At 49.3% G+C, this 15,026-nt stretch overlaps 1 protein-coding gene across 2 annotated transcripts in view; it reads right to left on the bottom strand.

Moving 5' to 3' along the window:
- SRGAP3 (SLIT-ROBO Rho GTPase activating protein 3) overlaps positions 1 to 15,026 on the bottom strand; it is a 72,178-nt gene that overhangs the window by 30,138 nt on the left and 27,014 nt on the right. For both annotated transcript variants that reach the window (XM_085072213.1, XM_085072214.1), the window contains exons 2-4: positions 9,714 to 9,906; positions 6,847 to 7,009; positions 1,144 to 1,206 (exon numbers count right to left, since the gene is read on the bottom strand). In XM_085072213.1, coding sequence (XP_084928339.1) covers positions 1,144 to 1,206; positions 6,847 to 7,009; positions 9,714 to 9,906 — 419 coding nt within the window. The remainder of the gene's footprint in view (positions 1 to 1,143; positions 1,207 to 6,846; positions 7,010 to 9,713; positions 9,907 to 15,026) is intronic.

The raw sequence follows: 15,026 nt of genomic DNA, 5'->3' as shown, positions 1-15,026 counted from the left end.
GGATGGCCCTGTCCCCTCTCTGGGTTCAGAGCATAATGGTCCACAGGTATTCAGGTCAGCCCAGTCCTTGTTAGTCTTTCCTTGTTTTGCATCTGTCATGCTGCTGTTGTAATCAATCTTAATTAGTCACCACCCCTGGTACAGCTGGTGACATTCAACCATCAACAATGCACTTCCAAATCTCACAGAGGCTTTTTAATCCTCTCTGCTGTCCACCCACACTGCAGGTCTCACAACAACCAATTCCTTCAAAGCAGGAACAAACCTGTTAAGAGAAGACTTATGGCGGAAATCTCAAATACAATCATTCATGCTCTGCTGTTTAGGCCTGTTTTTCAAAAAGATGAAATAGAATGATTGTTTAGGAGTAAATCTACTGCAATATTATTTATGTAACAGTAACAGATACAACCAAAGAAAGAAAATACATTATCTCAATTTTCCAACAAAAGGCACACTTTATATGGTTTTGTTGCTTCTAAACCACAAATAAAATAAAATTTTTAAAAAAGCAATTGCCACAGGGCAAGAGGCAGAAGCAACATAAAGACTTTTACTACACTGCTATGAAACCCGCTTGAAGAGCCATGTCCTGACTAACAGTGCATAACCTCACCGGGAGGCACAGACAGCTCTGCAGACAAAGTGCTCCTCAGGGCACAAGACAGAGCTGAGCACCTACAAGCTAGAAGTTTTCTGCATTCCCCAGCAGAAGGTCACTTCAACATCCCCCCAGGCCAGGGGCTCACAGGAGCAGGGCAGGTGCCCAACAAACAAGCATGGCCAGCTGAGAGCCCCTGGCGCCTGGAAATCACCAACCCACTGACTGAGCAGGGCCGAAAGCCAAAGGGGCAAGTGAGAGCATTATGGACACAGGGATCACACTGGATCACACCCAAACATCCCCAGTTACCTCAAGGGAAGCAGCTGGGCAGTGACCCAGCCCTTCACTTTGCACCGCTGGGAAACCTCTGCCACCACACCCAGTGGGGAGTGAAGCTCTCCCAAACGATGCAAGAGAAGGGAATGGGCCATGCTGCAGGATGGCCAGGGCAGAGCCTCCTCCAATTTGCTCTACCAAATGCCACTGCTTGTGCTTCCCACACTGCCAGCCAGGAATGATGGGATTGGCACACTGCTCACCGTGTAGAGCTCATTGGTGACTTTCAGGAGTTCTTCATGCATCTGTAGGCCAATCTCCTTGCTCTGCAAGACAAAACCAAGAAGAGCTGAGACTCTGTTATGCTCAGAACATGCAGTTCTGAAATGAAAATGTATTTTGGAGGGATTATAAATGTGAATACACAGTGCAGCAAAGTCTTATGCTGTTTCAGAACTGCTGCATATTCGTTTGAGGTTGATGTTTGCCCATGGATCACCCCACCTGGGTTTCAGAGACTATGATATGGAATTTATTTATCCTGCAAAACAGATGAATATAAAATTACAGGCAGTACCACTTCACCCTTCCACTGGTAAAATTCATACCCAGCCCACAGTCAACTCCCCATTTGGGTCTAACACATAACACCCTCCCCCAGTTTGGGAACTGGCAAAGACTTAGTTAGAGACTGGCAGAGTGTACAAAGCTACATCATCCAATAGCCATTTGTGGGTATGCAGTTCCCTAGACTGGCATTCTCCAGTCCCACAGCATCACCTGTCAATCTGTCTTGATCTGAAACACCCATTAAACACACCTGCTGCTGGACTTACAATTTTCAGCCAACACTGGAATTTCAGAACAAAGATTATCAGGGCTCTCCAGCACTGGCATCCCAGGTTTTATGTTTCCCTTGGCCATGACCCACCCTCAAGCTTCTCAGTAGCTCATTTTCACTATTCTGACCTGAGTGAACCAAAGCATCTCTGAAAAAGAACATTACAAAATAGCTACACCACAGTTATATAATAAAGTTTCCAGTTTCACAACAGCAGCAGCCAAAGTTCGGCCAGCTGAGGAGACACTCACTGCCAGTGAGGAACTCCTGGCATCCTCCTACCTGCTAAAATCCAATTATCAGCCTGTGTTTTCCTTCTCCTTGCCAGGCAGGATGAGGCAGGTCCTGTCACCAGCCTCCTACAACATGGACACAGCCCTTCATGGAGAGGCCACAGCATGGGGAGCTGCCCAACAGCAGAGTTTGGCTGCAGATCAAGCCAACTCCTACTGCAACCCAGTGGCTGAGGTGCTGGGATGTGCTCACACTGCTTTCCTGCCTCCCTGTAATTACACCACAAATCTCTCTGTGGAATCTTCTTGTCTAGGAAACACTTATTATAGCTTGAAGATGTGTTTTAACTAAATATAGACACCCCCTCCTCCCTCCCCTAAACCTAACCAAACTAAAACTGAGCAGTTACTTCCAGATTTCCTCAAATAACTCCAGGAAGTTTTGTGCATGTGGGCAGGGAAAACAACATTCCATCAGACTGGGTGATGAGAGAAGCCCAAGACACAGAAAGGCCCTCTAGTTCCAGTCAACAGGATAACCTATATACTTTGAAAGTTTAATCCAGATTATTAGAAATTAGATTTGAAGCAAAGCCTGAAGCAAAGAGCCTAAAATGTCAAAGACCCATCCAGTAACCACAGTGTACCTGTGAGTTATTGTCAGGGTATCTGGGACAGTCCCATCCTTAGAGCCCTGACTGATGCACACTGCTCCCACTCCCATGGCTACAAGGTGCCAGGATGATGCCAATGACCAGCAGGTGCCCAGCTGAGGCCCCGAGTCCTCATCTGGACTGGACCTCAGTCCCTGTCCCCTGCCCACCCTGTCCATCCCCCCAGACACAGCCCAAAGATGCTTGGGGACCTTCTCACTCTCTGCACCACCCTGACAGTGGGGGGCAGCCAGGTGGGGATCAGGTTCTGCTCCCAGGGAACAAGGGACAGGACAAGAGGAAACAGCCTTAAGCTGTGCCAGGGAAGGTTTAGGTTGAATATTAGGGAAAATTTCTTCCCTATTCCTGGAGGGATTTAAAAGCCATGTGGATGTGGCACCTGGGGACATGGGTTAGTGGTGGCCTTAGCAGTGCTGGGGGAAGGGCTGGACTCGATGGTCTCAGAGGGCTTTGCCAACCTAAACAATTCTGATTCTATTATGAGTTACTACAGTCAAGGCCTACAAATGGAGATCTCGGAGCTCAGAGCCTGCAGGAGCCAAGTCACATGTAGCCCTTCCAGCCACCCCTGCTGCCGCGAGTCACAGCCCCCTCCCCAAACTGAGGCTTTGCAAAAGCCTCTGGAGGAGGACAGGACAGGCAGGTGGCAGAAGCCATGGCCCAGGCTCAGCTGCAGCTCCTGCCCCTCCCACATTTCCTGTGCGGCGCAGGGCAAGGACACAAAGCTGTCATTTTCAAACCCAATTTTAGACTCCTAAATAGAGCAACACAAACCAGTGCAGTGTGCTTTTACATGAGCTACACCAGCACAGGAGATCACAGGTGAGGACCCCAGCTAAAGAGCCATTTGCTTACAAACACAATCACCCAACATCTGGCCCCCTGCTGCAGGAGACCAAAGGGTCTGCAGCATTGTCAGGAGTCTCCCAGCATCCAAGGAGACAGTGTCCAGTGTGAGCATGTGGAGCCTCCTACAAGCACAGGCGAGTGAGCAGCTGAAAGACTTGCCTCTCTTCTGACCCTGTTGCCTTCCCTTTCTCCAACAGAGAAATTATTTTTGTGTGCTTATGGGAGACAACACCAAAACATCATTCCAATTCCCTGGGACCATCCACAGAACCCAAACTTCAATTTAGCTGCTTCCTTTATGCCTCCCATTCCTCCTAAAACCCACAGCTGCTCACTGAAACAACAATGGCTTCAAGTTAGCAATTTATTGAAATTCCTGCTACTGCTGACAAAGTAAGGGGAAGCAGCAGCATGGATGACTGGCAGCAGAGAACACTTATTTTAAAGAGAAAGACAAGAGCTCCCAGCCAGACACCACTTCTTCATCCAACCTCCATCCAGGACAATGCAGCACGGGGTGTAATTAAATTCACTGTCACAGCACATCATTAAATCCCATGATAGGGAATAACGCAGCACTGTTATTTTGGATATAGCAATGCTCTGTCTCAAATGTGCGATTCCTGTATTCCAAACTTGGAAGAAGCATCAAACTTCCTTTCTTCTGCCACAGTGGGAGGTAAGAGGGGAGCAAACACCTGCCTGGCAATGGGTCCCTCACCCGGTGTTTGACTCTGCCAGGACATGCTGTGAAATTTCATGGTGACAGAGACTCGCCCTGAGAGCAACACAAGCCAGATCTCCATAGGGACACATCTCAGCATCTCCATGTAGTGCTGCCTATTAGCAACATCAACACACTCGCCTTGATCATCTTCTCCTGCATTGGAAACGTGACTCGCACTGCAAGCTCCAGGGAAATGTGCCCAATTGAGTTTTCCTCTTCTGCCTTCCTCACAGAATCACAGAATGGCTTGGGCTGGCAGGGTTCCCAGCCGGACACAAGAAGAGGCGTGTTGGAGCCATTGCTGCCGGTCAGCAGAGGGGCACAACACTTGGGTGGAGAGGGACAAACCACAGCACCCCAGTTTAGTGATGGGTGCCCCCACTACTGCCAAACTCATCCAGGGAAGCTGAGGCAGAGGCAGCTCAGCACCCCAGCTCAGCACCCCCATGTTTTTCTGGGCAAATTACCGCTTGCTGAGTAATTGCTCCTTAGTTATGCTCATCCTGTACCCCAGCGAGTCCTCCCTGCTGCTTTGCTGGCATTATTTACATAATGAACGCAGGAAACACAAAACCTCCCAGTTCCTCATGTCCCCGCAGCATGTCACAGGCCATTAATAAACTGTGGATGGGAAGAATTAAAAGTGACATCTCTGGAAAAAAATGTTACCCTAATCTACCATCAAAGAACAATCTCCAGCACAGCCAGCAGCTGAACCACAACTGTGGGTGCTTTAACCCTTCCAGACCCAGATTATCTGCCAGCAGCCCTGCACAGCGTGGCTGCCCTAGAGGAGTGCTTCGAGAGCTTTACTCACCACACTCAAAACTAGACTGGACACAACAGTGAAAAATCCCTCCTCTGAGCAGCCCCATACACTCCAAGGCTGGATTTTCAAAATCCATTTACCAGCCTGCTCCTATTTCCACACAGGTGCCCAAGGCATGCCATAGGTTGAGAAAAATAAGTAACCTGAATATCCCCAAAAGTGGTAGCCTCACTGTCCACATGAAAGGCAAATGTTGACACAAAATAAGTCTTTTCCCTGATTAAGCTGAACATTATTTCCAGGGACAGGTAAATCCAAGGGACAAACACAGTGAAATCAGAGATGCCCACAACTATAAAGATTCCTTTGGATGCAAAGCAGTTGCGGGCTCTGGCAGGCTGCAGAGAGAGTCAAGCCAGGTCTCCTGGCAGAGGATGGAGGAGGCAGAAACAAGGAGCAACCATTTCTATAGAATCTAAGTGTCTAGCCTCAGAAGTTGAAATTTAAGTTAAAAAATGAGGGGAGATGAAAGAAAACCAAACAAAAGAAATAATTCTGCTGAGTGGATTAAATACTTCATCATCATGTCCTGGCTAAGAGCCGAGCTACTACAAGAGAACACTCAAAATACTCAATATAAGTCCTTGTTAGCAAGCTGACTGAATCTGTCCTGTGTTTCCAAATGAGACACACCATCCACAAACACGGGCAGGGAAAGCAGAGGATAGTCTTAATATAAATCTCAAAAACGGGTTCAGGGCAAAATGCAAATGGGAGGGAGATTTTGAGACAGAACTGAACTAACTGATATATACCAAATGTCTCCATTTCTGGAGGCTAGGAGAACAGGAAAAGGGATGATATCCCATATCAGATCAGCCAGCCCAAACCTGACCTTGCAGTTTAATTTCTAGGTCAAACCTATAAACTAGAGGAAACTGGCCATAAAAATATCACATGAAATTTAGTCTCCAGTCAGGCTGAAATTTCAAGATAAGCCCTGATGATGAGCCTTCCCTTCTTGGAGAGGCAGGTGCCCTGTGGCTCACCCTGCTCTCTCACTGCAGTCCCCAGCTGCCCCTGATGAAAACAAAGCTACAGAGCCTACCCACTGCTGGGACTCTGTGCTCTTACCACACTCCTCACTCTCAATGAACAGTCCTGGTCCACCTGACTGTGGTATTCCCAGAAGTCTTTGATGCTCCTTTTTAATTTGGTTATCATTAATAATTCTGTATCATCAGCAGATTTTGTCACCTTACTATTCAGGCTTTTTCCAAGTAATTTATTAGAAATTGCAGTGAAAGTCTCCTTCCTTTTTTTAGCAGTCTTTTAACTAGTCATTAATCCCAAAACCAGCCACTCTCTACTCTTCAACAGCTCTACAAGAATTTCAGCTAAGGCCCCTTTCCAGTGAAGGTCCTGCACCAGCTAATCACATGATCTCTGACTCCTGGAAATACCTCCACCGAATTTCTAAGGCATGACTCTTCCCTTCAGGAAGCCACACTGACTCCTTTCTTGTGCCTGCCTCAGAGCTGTCATCCTGCTCTCCAGCAAGGCTCCACCCAACAAGCCTGCTCTGACCTGTTCTCTGAAGCCCTCCAAGAGTCTTCAAAAAAAGTCATCATGTTTCCACCTCTCATTTCCCTGGCATTGACACTTAGAGCACTAGGTCACACCTCACGGCTCATCACTTGACAGGTTTAGATCTCAGGTTCTTTAAAATTCTAGGATAAATACTACCTAGAAAGACTGTTAGTGATAGTCCCTTGCAAGATTTGCTCTGCAACATTTATGACAATTCTATTCCAAACTAAAATGCCAGGATGGACCCTCATTAAGCAGGACTCCCCAAGGCTGCCCAGGTTACCTTTTTAAAAAGCCTGATGACATCCTCACTGATCTGTGACAGACGGACAATGACATTGTTCATGAAGATGTCATTCAGGGTGGCATGGTCTCTGCTCTCCCGACGGGTCTGTGTCAGAACCAGGTACCAGCAGTTCACAGGAGAAAGGAGATGTTGATCTTTCCTAGAGAATTGGGAAAAAAAAATCAAGATGGTCAAGTGAACACATCAAAAAGGCACACATTTTCAAATGAACGCTGTCAGCATATAGCCTCCCTCCCCTGCGCACAGGCACTGGGATTCGGTGTGTGATCTCTTCTTCCAGCTGTCCAAGCATCATCCCACAGGGATGTCCAGTGGCACACAAGAATCTGTACCACATCAGACGCCCAGCCAGCCCCTCCCAAACTGGGTGCTCTGGAAGATGGGACAAGAGAAAACACATTCCTGGAAAAGGAGAGAGTTTTGCTCATTCTTTCCAGTCGTGCTATGAATATGGCTGTCACTCCATTGCAGAATGGCCCTTTGCCACCCCAATACACTGTGCTGCTTTTAGTCCTCTAAAAGGTGCTCATGAAAGGGTTCTGCACCCAACATTACCTCAAAGTGTCTGTGCACAACATGAACACACTCAGGTATGCTGGAGGGGACAGCACAGAGACTCCAGACACCCCTGCATGTACACAGACAGAACAGCCCTGTACAGAGACTGGCAAGGGTCTGTGATTCTGGAACCACCATGAGCCACAGCACCGTGGCGATAGCTAGATCCAGGGCAGGGCACAGCCCACTGCACACAGCTACATGGGGACAAAGGAGCACTGAAGGGACTGTAAATCTTCAGCATGTCACAGCCTCATCAGAATAATGACACACATGAGCAGCTGGGGAAATGGTACAGATGAACCTCATAAGGGCAGGTACAGAGCAGTCTGGAAGAAAAAAATGTGTTAAGGGAATCTCTGGACATGGAATGGACAGTGAGGACGCAGCAGGAGCAAGCACTGAAATGGAGCTGACCTGACTAACAGCACCAACACCAGCACTTGTGCCCAGGTAGTTTATGAAGGTGGAGAGCCACTGTCACCTGTGGACAGTGCACAGCAGCAGCTTCCAGAACCGTAAGCAACAGAGAGTCCTAATACTGCTCAGAGCTAATGAGTGAGGTCAGACACCCCCTGAACCTTCGTGGGCTCCATGTCTGAACCAGAGCTCCTTCCTGGCCAATTTCTTCCAATTCCCTGGTGCACACTGCAGCATCCAGCAATACACAACCAACATGTAACAGATGCCGAAAGAACAGAGAGGATCTGAATAGCAAATCAGCAGCAGCAGAGTTTGGCATAAGAGAGCAGTAAAGCCTCACTCACTGGAGAGACTGAGTAAACAGATTAAATGGGATTTAGTAATATGGAATAAATAGGATTTAGTAACGTAACAGCAGAAATCACTGCTCTTGCAGCTGAAACGGGAAAAAAATCACCAGGGGTTAGAGGAAGAAACAGACTGTGAGGAGCCTGGGGCTGGCAAGGAGAAGGGCAGCAGGCAGGCAAACCCCAGGCCCTCTCTGAAAGGCACTGAACAGCGGCTGCAGTCTTTGGCCACTGAACTGAATAACATGCATTTCATCTGGAACAAAGGGCACAATTCCAGCTGAGAGACTCTTTCACAGATACCACTGGCAGAAGAAGAGACAGGGACAAACACTGTGGCCCAGGGAGGCAAAGGTGGAGAGCTCAGGCTGAGGTGCTGCAAGGGGAGCAGGCAGGACCAGCACCTGGTGCTGCTGCTGGTGCTGCCACATGGCCCCAGGGCACACATCCTGCTGGGCACACATCCTGCCAGGCACAGGTCGTGCTGCCCAGTGAGACCCTGCACCCCAGACAGCACCAGGAGAGCTGGTTGTAGCAAAGGACACAACAACCCCCAGAAGCTGCCAATACCCAGTGAGAGCAGCAAGCATCACCCCACAGAGCCCAGACAGATACCTCTGGCCCAGCACACACATGAGCATGCAGGGAGCAGGGAGCAGCCCCCCAGCAGCACTGGGACAGTGACCTTCATAGAGCCTTGAGGTCACCAGCCAGCAGAATGGCATAAGCCAGTGCCTTCACCACAGAGCAGTTACCTCCAAACAGAAATTCTGAGTCAAGTCTGTTTTTCTTTCTATTTTTCTCAGATATTTTCTGTTTTAGCCAAGCTCACAAGTGCAGTTCAACTGAAAAGAAGCTATTTTGAAAACACACATTCATGTATTTCACAACTGCATAAGTGGTTTGATTCTCACACAATCGCAGTTCATACTTCCTACTTCAAAGCTTTGTTTCACAATATTTCCGCTAAGGATCTGCCTGCCTCCAACACCGTACAGCTAAGCATAGAAAAAACACATACCTTATTGCAAATAAACTGCAGTTAATTCCACTTCCAGAAACTGCTTCCAAGCCTGAGCCTGCCAGTGAGCCTGCATGAAACACACAGCACCTGGACAGCTGAGGACTGCGCTACACACAGAAACCAGGGGTATAGACCAGGCCCACCACTATTTACAGAATCAAACCAGTGACTGAATTCAAGCCCCTGCAAAAAACCAAAGGGTTTCACTCCTTCCTAGTCCCTGTTTCCTATTTTTATTGTATTGCTCAAAAAGTGCGCCATAAGTGTAATTCACACAGCACAGGTCAGTGATGCTGTGGTGCAAGTCTTGAAAAGAGATGTGTCCAGTTTTTTCTGTGAGCTCCACACAGGGATGAGACAGACAAGGTCACTGATGACATGATGGACTTTACTCCACTTTAGGACTGTGCAGCTACAAACCAACCTCCAGTGCTCACAGCAACCTCTGCCCATCATTTTGCACCGGTTTGCCCCTGGGAACACTCACGTACTTGAACTGGTGCTCTCTGGAGCTGCGGATCTTGGAGGAGAAGCGCTCAGCCAGCTTCTCCAGGCTCCGGGAGTACTCCAGCTCGATCTCGGCCTTCCTGCGGAAGAACTCCTGCAGGTCCTGCAGCAGCTGCAGGCGTGACTCCGACTGCTGCTCCAGGCATTTGAACTGCTCCACCAGCTGCGTCCGGATTTCTGCAGGCACACAAGAGAAAGAACAAAACATGTCAGCAACAGACAGTGGAGATGGGCACTGACCCCAGGGTTGCTGCTGCTGCATGCTAAATGGGAAGGGTTTGTGCGGAAAAAGAAAAGCTGCTGGCACCATCAATGCAAAGACAGACATGGGAACAGAGAGAAGGACATCGCTCAGTGCTCCAAAGGTTCCTGGCAGTCAGCAGTCCCAGACAGTAGCTGTTTGCAGCCATGCTACACCCATCCCTTCCACCGTGGGGGGATTCACAGGCCTGGTATTCCAACCTTCAACCAAGTCCCAGTTATGCTTTCCATGTTAGGTAATTCTCTCTTCAGCACCCAACCCCAAAACTTTAACTTTGGCTCAAAGGAAGGAGTTTCCACTGTGAACAGTTCTGTTACTTAAAATGCAGAATCAGGGGTAGAAGATGCAGGAAATCTGATTTCCTCAGCTCTTCCGAAACAGTGACAGGGCACTGGAAAAAACAAAATTCCTTGGCAAACCAAGGAGAGCAGCAACGGTCAATGTGGGCTGTGGAATGGCTAATCCAGATGAGAGAGGGAACATCTGTAGCCAGAACATCTGGGGATTTGGCTTTTGCAGTATTTCCAAATCAATCAACCCATACCACAGCCACAACTGCTCATTATCCTCAGGCCACATGAGATGCTGGCAGCAGTCACACTTCCAGGCTGCCAAGGTATGGCAAAATCACTTATCAGTCAGAGACCCCCAAGAATATTTCCACTCCTCTGAAACCTGGCAAAAGGCTTCCAAGTACCAGAGGGGATGCAGAAGGAATGGAGTGTGATGGCCACAGGCAGGCCTGTGACAGAGCACAGGCTGACACCCCCAAGGGGGGATAAACCCACTGCAGACCCCTCCCACCACCAGCAGCCAACTGGTACCCAAGTGTGAGAGACAGAGACACGATTTACATTCAGCCTTTGGAAGGCTTGTAAATGATCAGCAACATTAAAAAATCTGTAGAAAAAAAGAAAAAAAAAATCACCCAAAAACTTGCCAGAGCTATTCAAAAGGCTACCCAGGAAAACAACAGGGTGCATACACAGGTGCAGTCTGTGGGGAAGAAGAACCAAGAATGGAGCAATTTACAACTAAAAAGTATCAGCATAAAATACAGATATGTAAATTTGATACAAAGGAAATCAGGTGAGAAATTGAAAAAATCAGTAAGATTCTGGGCCAGCCTGGGCAGCATGTCAATAGGGCCCCAAAAGGAGCCTATTCTCAGGGGCACTTCTGCTGGGCTGCTGGAAAAAGGAACCTTTGGAAACCCTGGAATTCCTATGATCACTAACCATGGCAAGGTAAACTCCCTACGTGAGGGAGCCCTGCACTGGGTTGGAAACAGACACTCAGCAGTGTGTGTGCCTGGGAAAGGGCAAATTGAAGGCAATTCCCCAAACCTTCACAAGACACGAGAAAAGTGCTGTTTTGTTCAATCTGACACCTTGGCCAGCAGGTTGGGGTAAACTTCATTTTTTCCTGTCCTTGGCTGTTAACCTCATCCATTCCCACCAGTAAGGACAATGCTGGCAGCTACGCACAGAGCCCAGGGGCACTCACACGCATCCAAACAGAATACTTCTGACATCAGGGATGAGACAGGATTTGACAAAGAGCAAAATTATCTGGGGTAAGCCCTGGCCAACTTGAGCACTCATATTAGAACCAACATGCTTATGTGGAGAGGTCAGGCTGAAGACCACACGCTCAGCTCCATTACGAACACGCTGCTACTCCAGCCCATCCCACCCTCAGCTTGCTGAAGGATATTTTCCATATGGTGTCATTTTTCAAACACAACAATTAAACTGCACACGAATGCCATGAGATCAACGCAACTTCTACCAGTGGTAGACATTATTATTATTATTATTATCATTCACTTATTCTCTGTGTTTCCATACAGTTCACATATCTTTCTGGGAAGCAGCATCTCTGAATTTCAGGAAAAACCCAGCTCCAGGTGAGACTGTGGCAATATTCCCACTAGCTTCAATGTAGCTGGGATTTCATCCTCTGGCAGTAAATGGAGCTGGTGAGACCATCTTTTTCCCAGGCAGTTATTTTGCAAGTCTCCTCTTAGTCCAGTAACCCCTGGCTCCAGTACTCTGTACCTCAAGTGCTGATAAGGGCAAAGCTCCTCAGCTGGCATCAGCAACCATGGAAGCCAAGCCCAGCAGAAGGACAGCAGGATATGCTGCAGAGTTCACAGGACAGGCAACGCATGAAAAGTTCAGGATGGGTTATTAAATAAACCCAATTCTACACAGGAAAACACTGGTGAAAAACAGACAGTGGAAAATCCTGGACAGTTAAGACTTGCAAAAGATGGAGCCTGAACTGGCACGTGAGAAGCCACGAGAGCCAGGCGTGCTCCAGCACGGGGGAGCCTAAAGCCAAGGGGATTGGTGATGCTGCAGCCAGCAGAGCAGGCTGGGAGCCCTGCACAGCCCTGCCCCAGCAGCTGCAGAACGGAGCTGAGCCCCTGCAAGCAAGCACCCTCCTCCTCCTCCTCCTTCTTCTCCAGGAGATGCCGGTTTTGGCACAACACCCCATCCCAGTCCCACCAGGCCAGAGCCAGGCTCTGGCTGCTCAGACAGGGACAGACAAAAGCAGAGGTTTCTCTAGCAACGGGCTGAGATGAAAGCTGCCGGAGCCTCTTGCTCCTCCCCTGTCCGGGGGGAATCGGACAAAGCCCTGCCGCCAAGTCCCCAGCCCAGAGCTCCGGGTGCAGCCCACCCACCGCCCCCGGCTGGGCCGGGGTGGCTGCTCCACGATGCTGAATTCTCTGAATTATCCATCCAAGAGAACAGTGCCGTCATGGATCCTCCCGCCGGGCAGCCTGAGACAGCCGCTCCTCTAACATATGCTTCACCCCACTGATTTGTGACAAGTGAGAAAATATGCTTGGCAACAAAAGCCATTATTTTCTCACAACTGGGATTAGACCCAATAGTTTATTGTAAATATAGCACAGCAAGCTGGACTCAGGGATGATCCAATTCTTACACAAATAGAGAATACACTAACAAGGCCATTTGACTCTCAATTGTTTTTATTCCCCCTTCACACCATCCATGCACTGCCTTCCCTAGAAGTCCAGCCCTCTTCAGAACAGAAATACCTCAGATGTTATTTTCCACTGCTTTGTCATCTCGTGTTTCACCAGCATGCACCCTTTCCCTTGGGAGAGCCTTCACACACACACAGAGCTAACGCACCTCCAGCCTGGATCCATTAGGAAACATCAGCCAGCTGTTCCACCAGGAAAACCCCTGCTCTGGGCACTGCTGCCAGCACAGCCCCAAGAGCAGCCAGAACATCTGTGCGATGCCAGGGAGCCAGGCTGAGTCCCCACAGACAGGGACAGTGGCAGAGCACAGCTCACAGAGCCCATGCACATCCATGGGATGCTCCTGCTCCTGACACCTCTGGCACGGTGCTTCCCGTGTGGGTCTGGGAGCAGCAGCAGAGGGATTCAGAGGACCATCCACCTTGTGAGGCCTGAATGCAGGCAGCACTTTGTCAGGTCCCAGCAGTGACACTACTGAGCTCAAACAGCCAAGGAGCTGCAGGCCCACGGGCTGGAGCAGCCACAGACAGAGCTGCCAGGGGCACATCCTGCTGCACAGTTCCCTGTGGAGCCAGCTGGAGGGGACCTGCAGTGAAAGCAAACAGCCCAAAGCAAGTCAACAAGCCTCCCCTCTCCGTCTGTGTTATTAGTGACAAAGACAAGAGATATGGCTCCTGGTAAAACAAAGAACAAGACAAGCCTTTTATCTGAAACGAGACATTCCGGGCTCAAAAACAAAATTTGAAAAAGAGAAAGGAAAACACTTCTCTCCAGTATGAAAACAACTCCTGTGGCACTGGCATTTTTCAGGTTTTTTTCACTGTGTCGGTAATCCCCAGCCTGCGCCCGACCACAAGCACTTCACCTACACAGCCATAGTTTTCCCTTGTACCCACACCAAGCCCCCACACTGCGACTTGCTGGGCTGTGAGGCCACATCTCCATCTGCAACTACTGAGAAGGGAAGTGAAAGTGTAAGAAACTGTATCTTGAACACAGTGACTTCTCTCCTGGGAAACCCCTGCCCTGGACGGGGCCCGGGTCAGGGCACAGGGTTGTCCTGAGGGCAGTGTCCCCAAGGGGTGATGTGGGGCCGTGGGGTTTCAAAGCCCCAGCTAGCAGCTCAGGAGCTAGAAAAACACCATATTCATGTTGCTGCTAACCCAGACAGTTTTAGGACCCCGCCCAAGCCCCTGTTTGTTCACCCCTCTCGCCTGGAGGGGTACAGCGAGGTCCTGGGGGGTCCTGCAAGTCCAGACTGAGTATCCTGGTGCAGGATGGGCTCCATCCCATGCCTCCAAGAAAAAACACAGCCAAGCCAGTAGGAAAAATTCAGTTTCTATAGGGATATTTGCACAAACAGTTTGAAACAAAGCATTCTTCCCTTAGAATTAACTTAAAGAACACAACAGAAGTGAATGGCTGTGCTGGCACCCTTTGGAGGTGCCAGTGGGTGGGTGCCTGAAGACATGCACCCCATCAGGGCCACATATAACACCTCAACACCCATCATCCCACCACGTGTGCAGCTGGAGCCTGGTAGCAGGTATTGACCAACACCCTTGTCAGACACTGGAGATATGGCTGATCCTCACTTTGGAGCTGTGGTTTACCACAGGAGTGGCCATTGGGACCAAACAAGCTTTGGGGGCTAAATTTAGGCAGCACAAGTGCACATTTTCATGTTTTCTCCTGCTTGGCACAGAGTCCAGCCAGCAGCACAGTGGGTTGTATCCAGGGACAACTGTGCTGGCAGTGCCTCACCCAGGATCTCTCCATGGCCACACAGGTACAGCCCCTGTCTGCAGGATGCAGGGCACAGGACCATGGCAAGCACAGGCACAGCACACCTACACATCATGTTCTCCTCCAGGGAGCACTGAAAGCCCCAGAGCCACTCCAGCTCCTTGCTTCACTCAATCCTTGCCTGCTTCAGCTAAAGGCTCATGTCAGCAGAGGGGTCTGTGTCCATCACACCCTGCCCGCAAGGCCTGGCAGTGGCACTGCACAGGGACA

Source organism: Lichenostomus cassidix, chromosome 12 (assembly GCF_008360975.1).
Source record: "Lichenostomus cassidix isolate B80296 chromosome 12, HeHo_3.0, whole genome shotgun sequence".
Classification (NCBI taxonomy): Eukaryota; Metazoa; Chordata; class Aves; order Passeriformes; family Meliphagidae; genus Lichenostomus; species Lichenostomus cassidix.
This window is presented reverse-complemented; position numbering and strand designations above follow the sequence as displayed.